This window comes from Manis javanica, chromosome 1, assembly GCF_040802235.1.
Source record: "Manis javanica isolate MJ-LG chromosome 1, MJ_LKY, whole genome shotgun sequence".
NCBI lineage: Eukaryota > Metazoa > Chordata > Mammalia > Pholidota > Manidae > Manis > Manis javanica.
This window is the reverse complement of record NC_133156.1, coordinates 41,023,295-41,041,506: the sequence shown is the minus strand read 5'-3', so window position 1 is coordinate 41,041,506 and position 18,212 is coordinate 41,023,295. Positions and strand designations below refer to the sequence as shown.

General features: G+C 40.0%; 1 protein-coding gene across 1 annotated transcript in view; it reads right to left on the bottom strand.

The window, feature by feature from the left end:
- The window catches only part of TTC1 (tetratricopeptide repeat domain 1), a 54,366-nt gene that overhangs the window by 34,146 nt on the left and 2,008 nt on the right, over positions 1 to 18,212 (bottom strand). Inside the window, exon 2 of the mRNA XM_073231656.1 lies at positions 17,573 to 17,934. Coding sequence (XP_073087757.1) covers positions 17,573 to 17,902 — 330 coding nt within the window. The 5' untranslated portion in view covers positions 17,903 to 17,934. The remainder of the gene's footprint in view (positions 1 to 17,572; positions 17,935 to 18,212) is intronic.

Sequence of the window (18,212 nt, the reverse complement as noted above, 5' to 3'; positions counted from 1 at the left end):
CATATTGGAGAAGCAGCCTGAGGCTGGCCACCCTCACACCAACAGAGCTTACTCCACAGTGGCTGGGCTAGAATTAGATATCCTGTCTGTGCACATCTGCCCAGCACAGCCACTAGGGGTCGCTGTTCTCCCAGGAGAGGAAGAACACAACTAGCAAGAAGGGACATTCTCTTAGCCAACACACGTGCCAGCTCCCAACAAATACCTCTATCACCATGAAAAGGCAGAATAATTTGATACAGACCAAGATCACAGAGGCAAACCCTGAGAAGGAGATAGACCTAACCAATCTCCCTGAAAAAGAATTAAAAACAAAGCTCGTAACCATGCTGATGGAGCTGCAGAGAAATATGCAAGAGCTAAGGGATGATGTCCGGAAGGAGATTACAGAAATGAAACAATCTCTGGAAGGATTTATAAGCAGAATGAATAAGACACAAGAGTCCATTGATGGAGCAGAAACCAGAGAACAGGAACACATAGAAGCTAACACAGAGAGAGATAAAAGGATCTCCAGGAATGAAACAATATTAAGAGAACTGTGTGACCAATCCAAAAGGAACAATAGCCGCATTATAGGGGTACCAGAAGGAGAAGAGAGAGAAAAAGGGATAGAAAGTGTATTTGAAGAAATAATTGCTGAAAACTTGCCCAAACTGGGGGAGGAAATAATTGATCAGACCACGAAAGTACACAGAACCCCCAACAGAAGAGACCCAAGGAGGACAACACCAAGACACATAATAATTAAAATGGCAAAGATCAAGGACAAGGAAAGAGTTTTAAAGGCAGCCAGCAAGAGGGAAAAGGTCACCTACAAAGGAAAACCCATCAGGCTATCATCAGACTTCTCAACAGAAACATTACAAGCCAGAAGAAAATGGCATGATATATTTAATGCAATGAAACAGAAGGGCCTTAAACCAAGAATACTGTATCCAGCACGATTATCATTTAAATATGAAGGAGGGATTAAACAATTCCCAGACAAACAAAAGTTAAGGGAATTTGCCTCCCACAAACCACCTCTACAGGGAATTTGAGAGGGACTCCTCTAGATGGGAGCACTCCCAAGACTAAATAGATGTCACCAGAGAAAATAAAATCACAGCAAAGAAAGCAGACCAACCAAATCCTAACTAAAGGCAAAAAATAAAATCAACTACCCACAAAAGCAGTTAAAGGAAACACAAAAGAGCACAGAATAAAACAACCAACATATAAAGAATGGAGGAGGAGTAATAAGGGAGAGAAATAAAGAATCACCAGACAGTGTTTAAAATAGCTCAGTAAGCGAGTTAAGTTAGACAGTAAGATACTAAAGAAGATAACCTTGAACCTTTGGTAACCACGAATTTAAAGCCTGCAATGGCAATAAGTACATATCTTTCAATAGTCCCCCTAAATGTAAATGGACTGAATGCACCAATCAAAAGACACAGAGTAATAGAATGGATAAAAAAGCAAGACGCATCTATATGCTGCTTACAAGAAACTCACCTCAAACCCAAAGACATGTACAGACTAAAAGTCAAGGGATGGAAAAACATATTTCAGGCAAACAATAGCGGGAAGAAAGCAGGAGTTGCAGTACTAATATCAGACAAAATAGACTTCAAAACAAAGAAAGTAACAAGAGATAAAGAAGGACACTACATAATGATAAAGGGCTCAGTCCAACAAGAGGATATAACCATTCTAAATATATATGCACCCAACACAGGAGCACCAGCATATGTGAAACTGTGGGGGCCCAGCCTACGGCCGAGGCTGAGCCCCACTCTAGCTGGACAACGCCCTCTTCCCTGTTGGGGATTGGCCCAGCAGACTTCCGTACCCGTGCACAGCTCGTGCTGCCCACTTAGAGGGGCGCGTGACACCTATCCGCTTAAAGGTCACGCATGATACTGTCCCGGATTGGTTGGGTGACTGAATATAAGGGATCCTGCCGGGAGGGAGAGGAGCTTCCCAACAACTGCTGTAACCGCCGCGAGAGATTAGACAATAAAGCCTAGAGAAGAATCAAGACCTTGGGCGTGTTACTTCGGTCCCTGAAGGGTCGCGACAAGTGGTGCCGAACCCCGGGAATCGTTAAACCTCATTGCGACCTGATCCGCTGACCCTGGCACCTGCCGATAAAGTAGAGCTTGTAACTCTTCAGGAACGTCGCTGGACGCCGTTCGGTCGGCTGGCCAGACCGGGAGAGGGAACCGAGGAGGGTGAGTGGATCGGCGAGTAAACTGAAAGTATATGGGGCAGGGCAGACAGCAGGCAGTTGCGGTGGGTGTTTATGTGTAGTGTGTGTGTCCTGTTAGTGTTTGTGACATTGTTTATTATAATATATGGAATGAGGAGGCGCCAGTGAAGGTTCGCAGAGCGGGGACGAAATCAAAAGGTTCGCAGAGTGGCGACGAAATCAAAAGGTTCGCGGAATTAGCGACGTAGTCCATCTAAATCATAACTAGAATACTTGCCCCTTTAGAGAGAGGATGGGGATGGAGGACCAGGATTGGGTTTTTCTTCGGGGCCACTGAGGGAAAACAGCCTATAGAAATAACATGGCAGTCAAAAAGGCCCGTGTGGGTACCTCAGTGGCCCCTCACCAAAGAAAAGAAGGAAGCAGCCCACACTTTAGTACAAGAACAGATAGCAGCTGGTCACCTCCAGCCCTCTACCTCGCCATGGAACACACCTATTTTTGTAATTAGGAAAAAGTCTGGCAAGTGGAGATTACTCCATAATCTCAGGGCAGTGAACAGACAGATGGAGCTTATGGGACCTGTACAATTAGGCCTTCCTCTCCCTGTGGCCCTTCCCAGAGAATGGAATTCAATAGTGATAGATATCAAAGACTGTTTCTTCTCCATCCCGCTTCACCCCAGAGACTGTCAAAGGTTTATTGCCACAGGGCATGGCTAATAGCCCCACCATGTGTATGTAAAGAAGGCCTTACAAACTGTCAGGAAACAGTTTCCCCTGATAATCATCTATCATTATATGGATGACATCCTTTTGTGTCATGAGAGCAGCAGGGAGCTAGAGACAACCCTCAGGGTCAGGGTATGGTGGAACGCACCCACCTCACCCTCAAGAATGCCTTATATAAACAAAAAGGGGGAATAGGAGAAGATTTTAGAACATTGGACAAAAATGGCTGCAGTGCAGCAGAGTGGCACGGCCAACAATCGAATCCAAAACACATGCCTAAAGTTTTGTGGAAGGATGTGTTGGAAGGAACATGGAAAGGCCCGGACCCAGTGATAATCTGGACCCGAGGCTCGGTTTGTGTTTTTCCACAGGACTAGCAGAACCCCGTTTGGGTGCGTGAACGTCTGATACGCAGAGTGGAAAACCCTGGAGCAGAGGTACAAGATGATCGCACTGCTTCTGCTCCTGCCGTGGATCCTACAGCAGGCGACGGCGGAGCCGAGCTGCAGCTGCAGCCACCGCCGCGCTGACTATCACCATTCCTACGGCAGAGACGCTGAATGGTCTGTCCCAGGCCACTGAACCTTCTTCAAGAACAACTGGACCTCTTGGGGGAGGTTTTGTCTGTGGGCTGCGTCCATTCTTATATGGGGGTGTATTACTGGTATTCCTTTTCATAATTATTCTAAAGCTGCCAACTTGTCCAGACAGTTAGGCAAGATGTTAACCACAAATTGGTCCAGTGAGCTTGATGAGCTCACCACTCAGCTATGGTTAGAAATTTTGCTCCGTAGCTCAAATAGCTGAAGCTGTGTTAAACGCCACCAAAGCCTGGTCAGGTCTAGGTGTCATAGGAATATTGCTAATTGTGGGCCTCTCCTGCTTGGGAGGAAAGTCTGTTACATAAACAGCAACGGGGAGAACGGAAGGTCCTGTTGCAGGCCATGGTAGCACTAGAGGAAGGCATCTCCCCTAGAGTATGGCTTAATATGCTGGATCAGTAGTCAAGGACGGGTAAGATCGGGAGCTGCGCATATCAACCTAAGACAGGGCGCAGACCTAAGCTGTCTGTTGCCTGAGGACGGGTAAGAATGCCGCAGAATCCGGACGACCTAATACAGGCATGATCCCGACAGCCCTTTGGTTATAAAACAATAAAGGGGTAGATGTGGGGGCCTGGCCTATGGCCGAGGCTGAGCCCCACTCTAGCTGGACAATGCCCTCTTCCCTGTTGGGGATTGGCCCAGCAGACTTCCGTACCCGTGCACAGCTTGTGCTGCCCGCTTAGAGTGGCGCGTGACACCTATCCGCTTAAAGGTCACGCATGATACTGTCCCGGATTGGTTGGGTGACTGAATATAAAGGAGCCCGCCGGGAGGGAGAGGAGCTTCCCGACAACTGCTGTAACCGCCGCGAGAGATTAGACAATAAAGCCTAGAGAAGAATCAAGACCTTGGGCGTGTTGCTTCGGTCCCTGAAGGGTCGCGACAGAAACAAATACTAACAGAACTAAAGAGGGAAATAGACTGCAATGCATTCATTTTAGGAGACTTCAACACACCACTCACCCCAAAGGATAGATCCACTGGGCAGAAAATAAGTAAGGACACACAGGCACTGAACAACACACTAGGACAGATGGACCTAATAGACATCTATAGAACTCTACATCCAAAAGCAACAGAATATACATTCTTCTCAAGTGCACATGGAATATTCTCCAGAATAGACCACATACTAGCTCACAAAAAGAGCCGCAGTAAATTCCAAAATATTGAAATTCTACCAACCAATTTTTCAGACCACAAAGGTATAAAAGTAGAAATAAATTCTACAATGAAAACAGAAAGGCTTACAAACACATGTAGGCTTAACAACATGCTTCTAAATAATCAATGGATCAACGAACAAATTAAAATAGAGATCAAGGAATATATAGAAACAAATAACAACACAAAGCCCCAACTTCTGTGGGACGCAGCGAAAGCAGTCTTAAGAGGAAAGTATATAGCGATCCAGGCATACTTGAAGAAGGAATAACAATCCCAAATGAATAGTCTAACATCACAATTATCGAAACTGGAAAAAGAAGAACAAATGAGGCCTAAAGTCAGCAGAAGGAGGGACATAATAAAGATCAGAGAAGAAATAAACAAAATTGAGAAGAATAAAACAATAGCAAAAATCAACGAAACCAAGAGCTGGTTCTTTGAGAAAATAAACAAAATAGATAAGCCTCTAGCCAAACTTATTAAGAGAAAAAGAGAATCAACACAAATCAACAGAATCAGAAATGAGAACGGAAAATCACGACAGACTCCACAGAAATACAAAGAATTATTAAAGACTACTATGAAAACCTATATGCCAACAAGCTGGAAAACCTAGAACAAATGGACAACTTCCTAGAAAAATACAACCTTCCAAGACTGACCAAGGAAGAAACACAAAAGTTAAACAAACCAATTACGAGCAAAGAAATTGAAATGGTAATCAAAAAACTACCCAAGAACAAAACCCCCAGGCCGGACGGATTTACCTCGGAATTTTATCAGACACACAGAGAAGCCATAATACCCATTCTCCTTAAAGTTTTCCAAAAAATAGAAGAGGAGGGAATACTCCCAAACTCATTCTATGAAGCCAACATCACCCTAATACCAAAACCAGGCAAAGACCCTACCAAGAAAGAAAATTATACACCAATATCCTTGATGAATGTAGATGCAAAAATACTTAATAAAATATTAGCAAACAGAATTCAACAGTATATCAAAAGGATCATACACCATGACCAAGTGGGATTCATCCCAGGGATGCAAGAATGGTACAACATTCGAAAATCCATGAACATCATCCACCGCATCAACAAAAAGAAAGACAAAAACCACATGATCATCTCCATAGATGCTGAAAAAGCATTTGACAAAATTCAACATCCATTCATGATAAAACCTCTCAGCAAAATGGGAATAGAGGGCATGTACCTCAACATAATAAAGGCCATATATCATAAACCACAGCCAACATTATACTGAACAGCGAGAGGCTGAAAGCTTTTCTCTGAGATCGGGAACTAGACACGGATGCCCACTCTCCCCACTGCTATTTAACATAGTACTGGAGGTCCTAGCCACGGCAATCAGACAAAACAAAGAAATACAAGGAATCCGGATTGGTAAAGAAGAAGTTAAACTGTCACTATTTGCAGATGACATGATATTGTACATAAAAAACCCTAAAGACTCCACTCCAAAACTACTAGAACTGATATCGGAATACAGCAAAGTTGCAGGATACAAAATTAACACACAGAAATCTGTAGCTTTCCTATACACTAACAATGACCCAATAGAAAGAGAAATCAGGAAAACAATTCCATTCACAATTGCATCAAAAAGAATAAAATACCTAGGAATAAATCTAACCAAACAAGTGAAAGACCTATACCCTGAAAACTACAAGTCACTCTTAAGAGAAATTAAAGGGGACACTAACAAATGGAAACTCATCCCATGCTCATGGCTAGAAAGAATTAATATCATCAAAATGGCCATCCTGCCCAAAGCAATATACAGATTTGATGCAATCCCTCTCAAATTACCAGCAACATTCTTCAATGAACTGGAGCAAATAATTCAAAAATTCATATGGAAACACCAAAGACCCCGAATAGCCAAAGCAATCCTGAGAAAGAAGAAGAAAGTAGGGGGGATCTCACTCCCCAACTTCAAGCTCTACTACAAAGCCATAGTAATCAAGACAATTTGGTACTGGCACAAGAACAGAGCTACAGACTAGTGGAACAGATTAGAGACTCCAGACATTAACCCAAACATATATGGTCAATTAATATTTGATAAAGGAGCCATGGACATACAATGGCGAAATGCCAGTCTCTTCAACAGATGGTGCTGGCAAAACTGGACAGCTACATGTAGGAGAATGAAACTGGACCATTGTCTAACCCCATATACAAAAGTAAACTCAAAATGGATCAAAGACCTGAATATAAGTCATGAAACCATTAAACTCTTGGAAAAAAACATAGGCAAAATCCTCTTAGACATAAACATGAGTGACCTCTTCTGCAACATATCTCCCCAGGCAAGGAAAACAACAGCAAAAATGAACAAGTGGGACTACATTAAGCTGAAAAGCTTCTGTACAGCAAAAGACACCATCAGTAGAACAAAAAGGATCCCTACAGTATGGGAGAATATATTTGAAAATGACAGATCCGATAAAGGCTTGACGTCCAAAATATATAAAGAGCTCACATGCCTCAACAAACAAAAATCAAATAATCCAATTAAAAAATGGGCAGAGGAACTGTACAGACAGTTCTCTAAAAAAGAAATACAGATGGCCATCAGACACATGAAAAGATGCTCCACATCGCTAGTTATCAGAGAAATGCAAATTAAAACTACAATGAGGTATCACCTCACACCAGTAAGGATGGCTGCCATCCAAAAGACAAACAACAACAAATGTTGGCGAGGCTGTGGAGAAAGGGGAACCCTCCTACACTGCTGGTGGGAATGTAAATTAGTTCAAACATTGTGGAAAGCAGTATGGAGGTTCATTGAAATGCTCAAAAAAGACTTACCATTTGACCCAGGAATTCCACTCCTAGGAATTTACCCTAAGAACGCAGCAATCAAGTTTGAGAAAGACAGATGCACCCCTATGTTTATCGCAGCACTATTTACAATAGCCAAGAATTGGAAGCAAGTTAAATGTCCATCGGTAGATGAATGAATAAAGAAGATGTGGTACATATACACAATGGAATACTATCAGACATAAGAAGAGGGAAAATCCTACCATTTGCAGCAACATGGATGGAGCTGGAGGGCATTATGCTCAGTGAAATAAGCCAAGTGGAGAAAGAGAAATACCAAATGATTTCACTCATCTGTGGAGTATAAGAACAAGGGAAAAACTGAAGGAACAAAACAGCAGCGGAATCACAGAACCCAAGAATGGACTAACAGGTACAAAAGGGAAAGGGACTGGGGTGGATGGGTGGGTAGGGAGGGATAAGGGTGTGGTGGAGAAGAAGAGCGGTATTAAGATTAGCATGCATGGGCGGGTGGGAGAAAGGGGAGGGCTGTATAACACAGAGGAGACAAGTAGTGAATCTAGAACATTTTGCTATGCTGATGGACAATGACTGTAACGGGGTTTATATGGGGGACCTGGTATAGGGGAGAGCCTAGTAAACATAATACATAATATTATTCATGTAAGTGTAGATTAAAGATAACAAAAAAAGAAAAGATAGAAAGAGAAGGGGGATTACTCCCTGATAGGATAAAACTAACTGTAAATTAACGATTAATGCATGCTTTAAATATCCTTAATTTTGATCACTTAAAGGGTGTCAGATGATCAGCTATGAAGGTACACTTTTCTGATAATATTCCTTTCTCTTAAAAAAAAAAAAAAAAGCAGTTCCTGTGTGGTGACCTCCAGTGAGTTCTACACAATGGTATAAAAGGGCATATCAAAGTGTCGTCAAAAGGGTCTGTTTGTGTTTATACAGAGGACCAAAGCCTAATTTGGCTACCCAGAAAATGAACTAAGATACGGTATGAAGAACTTCCAACATCAGCACTCTCTGGAAGAGTCATACCAGAAGATGATCATCAAAAAACCTCAACAAAGATCTAGGCGATGCTGCAGTTGTAGCTGCATTCATCCCACCGGTTCCTGGACTTGCCATTGGAATGAAGAAGGAGATATCTAAGCTGGCCTGTGCATACAGTAAAACAACAAATTTGACTGAATCTATACTGTTGGAACTCAACCAAGAATTAGGAGAAGTGCAAGTTGTAGCGCTCCAGAATCTTACAATTACAGACTATCTACTGTTAAAAGAATATATGGGATGTGAACAGTTCCCAGGAATGGGTTGTTTTAATGTGTCTGATTTCCCTCAGACTGTTCAAGTACAATTGAACAATATCCATTATATCATGGACAAATTTTCACAAATGCCTAGGGTGCCTAACTGGTTTTCTTGGCTTCACTGGAGATGGCTGGTAATTATAGATCTGCTTTGGTTATGTAACTGTATTCCTATTATATTAATGTGTGTGCGCAATTTAGTTAGTAGTTTAAAACCTATACATGCTTAAGTTACTCTACAAGAAGATATGTCAAAGAAATAATCAATCTTCCCATGTTTTCTTCCATCTGCTACCTCTATAGCTTTTCTTCTTCCTTCCTAATTACAACCCTTAAATAGAATTCGTGCCTCATATTGAATTCAACGAGTATCATAATTCCTCCAAGTGGTAAAGATACCTCAAGACAAATGCTGGGCATAGAAGCCACAGGGCATAAATCTGCAAAGAAGTAAAAAGCTAACCTTTTCAAACAATATGGCTTCTCTCTCACTTACCAACTTTACATTTCCCTGTATGGCCCCGGAAGATGACTAGTTAGCCAGAGATGGGTAAGATTCCTCAAGGGAGGAAACACCTAAGACAGGCAGAGTCGTAGGGGGGGCCATCAGGTGAGAAATTGGGGATCAACACAGATGAGGCTTAGAACCTCATCCCACGTTTTGAGAGAAATCTTCTGCATCCATGGATGTTTTAATGCCCTTGTCTAGCTTTGATTAACGCATAGTCTACAGGCACACACCTGATCATCTACATTTGCTCTCTTACAACACTAAACTATGTTTTCTAGCTTTATCTTGCATCTACCTACCACTTCAGCATTTTATTAAAAAAAAAATAATAATAATAAAGGGAGAAATGTGGGAGTCACATATAAATCAAGTATAAAAATCAAACGAATATTCATATTTGACCTGATTGTTTATAGTTCATAATGCGTGATCAAAACCGAAAGTTTTTGTGATGACTGTCCTTGTACTGTTCACCATGTAAGAACTTACTCACTATGTAAGAATTTGTTCACCATGTAAGAACTTGTTCGTTATGCTTCAGAAGATTGGAGACTGACGAGAATTAGGCTGGCGGTGGATTAATGATTGTGTATTGAGCATTGACTCCCCTATACAGAATTTTATTGTTGTTAACAACCATTCGATCAATAAATATGAGAGATGCCCTCTCAAAAAAAAAAAAAATCTATCAGCAGCTCTCTGTTTCTCCCTGCAGCTTTGTAAAAATAATGTGCTACAAAATAAAACTTGGCATAACCTTTTCAGCACTGTACACAGAGATCAATCACATCTGGGTAAAAAGAAGGGTTAAAAAAGCTCCGTACTTGCTAAAGGGCTAGAAAATGGAGGCACAGGCAACAAAACTTTCTGCTTCAGTCCTACCTAGGTGGCATGAGAAAACTACACGGAAAGGGCTACGGACACCAGTTCTACAGATTATTCTGAAGGGAATTCCTTATAGTTAAAAAGGAAACAAAAGCTTCAGTTTTGTTTTCTTTGAAATCAGACATTATTTGCTCTATACAAATAGACACATTTGTTCTTTCCACAAGCCACTCTTATTAGACCTCCAGAAAGCCCAGAGGGAGGATCTCTGGATTTCAGCTGCAGTTAGAATCAGACTCATTAAGTTTAATCCTTCTGAGGAAAGATAACTGATCTATGAGGAATTAATTTTGGAAGTATTTCCTTGTTCCTTACCTCAGAAAATTCTATTTCCCAAAATTCCGTTTAATAGAAATAAATTTCCATATTTTGGTGCTACTTAAATTCTGCCCAAGTCTTTTTTAGACCTTGAGCAGAGAAGAGGGTAAATAAAACACCCTATTAATAAACTATTCCTCTGACATTGGATGCAGTCAGTATACTGGTTAGGTCAATACTTCTTGTTTCGAAAGCCTGGTCATTTGTGTTATTGTATCTATACTGGAATGACCTGGGGATGCTTGCTAACAAGGTCGAGTCCTTACTGCCATGTCATAAGCCTCTGTTATGTATCAGACACTTCTCAGGGCTTTGCATGGCTAGTAAGTTTCCTGAGATTCTTAGGCAAAATAAAATTTAGAAACCACTGTCTACAGAAAGTGATCATTCATAATAAACACAGGAAACATTGAATGCCATTTCAACAGCAGATAATCTAAATGTATCCCACTAACTTGCAAATGTTTTGTTGGAGTAAACAACCCTTACTTCCCATGCTTTAAAATCAGGATCAGAAGTTAAAGACACCTTCCAGTTTTTAAATCTAGGAGTTTATTTAATCACTTTTCAATAGCATTTAGTAAACCCATACTGGTAAACTCTAAGAAACAAATACATCACCTTAGTTCAAAAGGATGCCCATTAGAAATCAAATACAAGGGAAGCATCAAATCAGTAAGGGTTTTCTCAAGAGGTTAACAGAATATGCCGGCCATTACAGAAAACTTTCTGGAAGCAACTAAAAGAATGTTCCCTGCCAACATCCCCACTGTTACAATGGTAGGATTATGAAAAACAATACAACAAGATAGTAAAAACATGGAAATGAAAAGGATTAATTCATGTAGGATTTAGGAAAAATAAGAGAAAAAGGGAAAGAACTGATACAGAGCTTCTGTTCTAAACCAATACTTCAGTAATGGTTCCTGGTTAAAGATAAAATAGCCTTAAAGGAAAGAACAGTCCTTTATGTTTTCAGAGCCTAAGGAAAATGTTTTGAAATCCCAGAAACCATGCATTCTGAGTCCATATTCAAGCAACAGACTTTTGAATATCATGTGCAAACAACTGGCAAGGGAAAAAACCCAAATGACTAATTCTGCATTTTGGCTTACAAATAAATAAAACCTTTTTCATTTACAGCAAGAATTAAATCACCAGAGTCCTGATGAACTCAAAAGTCCCTCCTTCCATCTTCTCCATATCTGTAGAAGGCATCCCCATCCACCCATTGATAAAGCCAAGGGATCATGCTATATACTAACTGCTTCCCTGGTATGAAATGTTTCCCTCTCAATATCATCACACATTCGACTCCTTGATGCCACTTCCTCAGAGAGGCCTTTCCTGGCCAGTCTAGCTCACTCCATATTCTCAACCCCAACTAGAATGTACCTGTGTGAGAAAGAAACCCTATCTGTCTATTCACCACTGTATCCCTAAGGGCCTCAAATAAAGGCCTGTACATGTAAGAAATGCAAACAGTTCTTGAATAAACAAATGAGATAAAAATCTCTGCACTGTGTTAAGACCCGATAACTGGCCCTCCTGGGAGAGAGAACCATACTATTCATCAACAGCTACTCAATGAAGGAAAAGACTATGTGCAAGGCCTCGTAACTGTGGTCCTCAAACTGTACTGAATGCATAAGAATTACCCAGGGAATTTATACATGAGGCTAATAACTCCATTGTGATAAGCAGCACACAAAAGGTGATTCTTTTACAGAGTCAATACCACAATGCAGTGTATTCTACAGGTGTCAATACTTTAAGCATCTTTGTATCATGATATTATCATAATGACAATTCTCATCTTCTACTAGGTCTGTCCTTTACCTCCACCAAGACTGACAATCACTCATGTGCTTTGCAGACTAGAGTAGCTCAAATGTTAGCTAAGGTCTCATTCCTTGGGGTAGTCATGTCTACATTTAAGTTTTCACACATAGTTAAGATTTGCTGCTGAAATACACACACATACACAGCGCTTTCCTTAAGAGATTTTGTCTGTTTTTACCAAATGTTAACTGCCTTTTTCCTCCCTAACTCTTGATTTATGAGTTCTGCTGAGAACTAGAGGGCCACCTGAGCGTGGATTACTTTCTCACCAACAGGGTAAGTAAAGTCACCTTGAATAACAGGCTTTAGCTACTGATCTTGATTTTGCCTAAAGAGAAACAATACACATATCCTATGACAGCACTTCCTTCTTAAGTTCTCAGGTCAGCTTTCTGTATCTTTTTGGGGTAGAAGTTCATCCTGGTTGTAAAGAATTTTTATTTACTTATATTTCAATTGTTATTTACTTATATTCTCAAACAGGAATAACTTTAATTGCTTATAAATGTAACACATGCTTACTGTAAGAAAAAAAGCAAATATTACAAAATTGTATTAAATGTAAATGAAAATTCCTCAATATTCCTCAATAACCACACCACTCAAAGCTACTCACTTTTCATAATTTGGTGCATATCCTTCCAAACTTTTATGTATAAACATATTTTCACATAAATTTTTAACAAAAATGGAATTAACTCATTGTTCTATAAACTGCTATATGGGAAAACACAGCACTCCAACTCTGTGGCAGACACCAGCTGGTGTCCTACAATTTAACTCAATTCCAATACTATCTCCCTTGAAATAGCATCAGATTCTGCAGGTTAAGGGCTCAGTCCCACAGTACTGGCCCAAACCCACACCCACTTCAGATGCCAACTTCAAACCCAGGTTGTCACTTGCTTTTGACCCACTGCCTGTAAATGAGAAATTCCCACTACTTCCTCCTCAGATTCAAATAATTCATAAAACTCAGGAAAAGAGTTCACTAACTAGATTAACAGTTTATCACAAAGGACGTGACTCAGGAATTCCCGAGTTAGGTGGAAGAGATGTATAGGGTGAGGGATATGAGGAGGGGCACAGAGCTTACATGCCCTCTGGGTGTGTTCACTTCATAGCACTCCATGTGTCCACTGGCTTGGAGACTCTTTGAACCCCATCCTTTTGGGTTTCTGTGCAGGCTTCATTACATCACATGACCGGTCAAACCACTGGCCACTAGTGATAACTCACCCCTCAGCCTCTGTGCTCTCCCCACAGCTGGGGAGGGGGAGGGGGAGGCTGAAAGCTCCAGACTCTGACAGAAGCACCTCATCCTTAGGTGCTGCCCAAAAGTTACCTCATTAACTCAGGTATGTTCAGAGGGGCTTGTTATCAATAACAATATATACCTTATTTCTTGGCACTTAGGAAATTCCAAGGCTTTTAGGAACTCTGTGCCAGGAACTGGACAAACACCAAATACAATTCTTACTATAATCAGCTTATCACACCTGCTTAATTCATTTCACACTACATTACAGGCATTCTTCCATGTCAATATTAAGAGTTCTTTCTTTTTAATGACTGTATTATACACTATGGCATAAATATGCCAAAAATGTTTAAAGTACTACCCTCATTCCACATTATTTCTAGACTTCCAAAATGATATATGACACTGCAACACATTCATATATATATATATATATATATATATATATATATATATATATATATATATATATATATATATATATATATATATATCTGTGCACATCTCTTCATAACTTCCTTAAAATAAATGACTGGAAGAGAATCAGAGGTTTAAAGCTGTCCTGTCCAATATGGTACTCGCTAGCCATTTAATTAGACTATTTAAATTAACTAAAAAAAAAAATTTTTAAACTCGGTTCCTCAACTGTACCAACAACATTTCAAGTGCTCAACAGCCAGATGATGGTTAAATTGTGTTAGCTGATGGTCAGCAGCTACTGTATTGGGAAGTATAGATAAAGAATAGTCCCATTATTGTAGAAGGTAAATTGACAGCCCTGGTCTAAAGAAATCTTCACAGAAAAATCTGATACCTGTTCTCATAGAAATGATGTGGAAATTTAAACTCCCAGTATTAGTACAAGAGTTCCTATGTCCTCTTCTTGTCAATATTGGATCAGTGTTCTGACCTGACAGATCAGACATGATGTTTTAGTTTGCAATGAAAAATTGTGAGGCTGAAAGTCTTTTCACATTTTTGGTCACCTGTGTTGGTTTTCTTGTTGAATTATCTTAACTTTGTCTATTTTAAAGGACTCAAGTTATCTTGTCCCCAAAGAACTATACTACCAAACCATATATCAATGAAGAGACATTTCTTCATCTGTTTTGCTGGTTTCCTAATAATTTCACAAAGATATTTAGCAAATAGCATAAAAATAGCTAATAGAATAGCACCACAGTCAGCTGCACTCTCATAGGTTGTCTCTTTACATGGGCATTAGTGGTTTACATTTCTAGAACATGACAATGACTATCACTGCAGCCTGTTATTTCTACGAGCTATTGTATAAATTTTCAAATTAAGCTGTGAAAATATATAGGCCAGTATGCAAAACATAAAGTAATAGAAAGTGTTTCCATTTTAAAAGTGATTATATGAAACTCTGGAACAAAAAAATCTAACTTACGGGATAGGAATCAGAATAGTGGTTCCCTGGGCTGGTGGGTGTGGGGAGGAAGGAATGAGTGATGAAGCACAGAAGAGGAGTTTCTGGCACGATGGAAATGTTCTGTATCTTGGTAGGGGTGTGAGACAGGTGTATACAGTTGTCAAAACTCTGTCAACTGTACCCATTAGAATCCAAACAGTAAAATGTTATTGGTATGTAAATTACACCTCAATTTTTAAAAGAAAAGGGTTTAAAAGGTATTGTGCTATTTAGAATATTCAATTTGCAGGCAATAAAAATAATAATTTAAAATATTTATAGACCTTTAAATGTGATTTCTTTGCCAGGAGACACAAAAAAGCATTACTAATTTGGGAATGGGGAGCATAGTATGTAACACTTTGAGCCAAGCCACTCAACTGTCGAACTGATGGCAGTGCAGAAAATTCACTGATATCAGAGCAAAATATTAAGGTATCAGAAAAGCACTGCTAACATTTTTAATATAAGTGTTTAATCAATGTTTCTAAAAATCCTGCACCACTGACATGAAAGCTGAACCAAACACTTACTGGAAAATCATTTCTCTAATATTACTGAACAGTACTTGATTTTATTTTCTGAGCCATTTCAACTGAGGCAGTCTTTGAACTTGGTTCATTTTTGCCCTTTATTCTCCTCTTCTGATGGCACATACTAGCACAAAAGCTAACACATGCATGTTAAAACCAACATATTTGATAAGGAGAAGTGCCTAAGGACAGCCAGAGATGCTCCTTGCTACCCCCCACTCCCACTATCACACTGCACATTTGCTATCTCAGCCCATTATTAATCCATCATAACCTGTTAAGCTGGTGAGCTCATCAGAGGCATAAGCTACCAATCTGTTCTCTGCAGACAAGCTCAGATACCATGGTAACTTTTCAGATGACACTGCTCATGAGATCAGAAGGAATATATGTGGAGGACACCAACACTTCTATTTCTAAAAGTGAAGGCTTGCAGAGTTAAGAATGTGGCCTGGGGCAAAGAAACAGGAAAGCGTACATTTTACTAGTGTGTCTGCTTTGTAGGCAGACAGCTGTTTTTGTTATAAAACTCTACTTTACACTTTGACTTCGGAATCAAACAGATCTGGGTTTGACAATCAGCTCTGCCATTTATGAGATGTGTGATCTTGGGCAAGTTATGTTACCACTTAAGCTCTGCTCTCTTATGGGGAATGCTAACAGTACATGTCTCACAGGTATGTTGTAAGATTAAGTGAAAACACAACATCTTAAGCTCAGTGGCAGGCCCATTATAGGTGCTTAACAAATGACAGCTACTATTACACACAAATCTGTTCCTTGAGAATGGTATGTAAATGATACAGGCCACATCACTGCCCTCTGTAACCAAACCACCACGAGGATGTTTAGGCAGTAGTTTTTTTTGCTAACAAGGGATTAACATAAACAGGCAGCAATACCATAATTCTAAAGACTGACCAAAAATGTTCATTGCAGGAATTTCAAGTTATCATAGATGAGGTCATAAAAAAGCTAAAAGGTATACATACACATACATGTCAGACAATAATTACATGACAGGAACATAAGAACTCAAAGTTCACAGAAAAAAAATGGAAATTTCTTTGCTAAGCAGACACACACTCAATGCTTCCCTGTAACACTACTGATTTATCTCAGATCCATCACCACTAAGGCAATAAGGACACAGATGGGCAAGTTACTCCATCACGGATGAAGCAGTCTATGATAAGAGTATTAACCACATTTATTCAGTTTAAAAAGCAGTTTATCAGCAGTAGATTCATAGACACTGAGAAGTGACTAGTCATTACCAAGGGGGAGAGGTTGGGGCAGGTTGTGGGTAGGGGGAGGGAGATAAATGGGCACAATAATTCACAATCACTATATAAGGTGGTCATGGGGACGGTAGTACAGCATGGAGAATATAGCCAATGATTCTGTAACATCTTTCTACGTTGATAGATAGGCGGTGAGGATTTTTAAAAAAATTTTTATTCTATTTTTTATTAAAGTATCATTGATATACAATCTTATCATGGTTTCACATAAACAACACAGTGGTTTCAACATTCACTCATATTGTCAGGTCCTCATCCTCTCTATTGCGGTCACTATCAGTATAATAAGATGTTATAGAATCATTAATTACTCTCCATGCTGTACTACCTTCCCCATGACCTACCTATATTGTGACTGTGAATTAGCGCCCCTTAATCCCATTCCCTTCCCACCCACCCTCCCCAACCCCTCCCCTTTGGTAACCACTAGTCTCTTCAGTTTTGCTTTGTTTTTAAACTGAAGGGGTGAGGATTTAATAATATGGCTAACTGTTGAACATCCGAAACCAATATAAGATTGTATATCAATGATACTTCAATAAAAAAAATTAAATAAAAAAAGCAGGAAAAAGAGTAATAAATATTAATTCAGTAACAAAAAAAGCAGTTTATGTAACAGATCAAACACAACGAATAAAATACCTGTTTCTCTTCATCAGGCATGTTTTTTTCCAGTTCTATTAGATACTCTTCATCTAATTCAGAGGCATTCACATCATCATCAGGTTTGTTCTCAACCTTGTCCACTCCTGGCTCCTCCTCAAATGAGGCGCTGTGGTCTTGAAAGCACTCCTCTTTTCCCTGGTCCTCCTGGGGATGGACCCCAACATCCTTGAGCAACTTGTTCTGGGACTGCTGATCTCTGGGATTAGAAACCAGAGGGCTAGCACATTCTTCCTCCTGGGGATCTATGACTTTCAAACGATTGAACATTTCCTCTGGAACCTTACAGTTTTCTGAATTCTCCCCCATGGTGAATCAGTGAGGGGTGTGAAGCTGAAGCTCTGGGGAAAGAGAAAACCTGTTAGGCAATGGTGCTTATACAGGTACCCCTGCTTCCCTAAAGTTTGCATTATGGCCACTTTGCTTTTCTGAAAGATCCATCATTGAGACAGGGACCGTGGGATTAGGCAGAGTAAGGTGAGGGCCTCCGGAGAAAAAGCACAGCAAGATAATTACAGTCAGAACAATGTAGTAATGTGCAAAGAAGTCCCTATTGAAACTCTGTCATAAGCATTATGCAGTCAGTCACACTAATTCTCTAGGGTAAAGATACAAGACT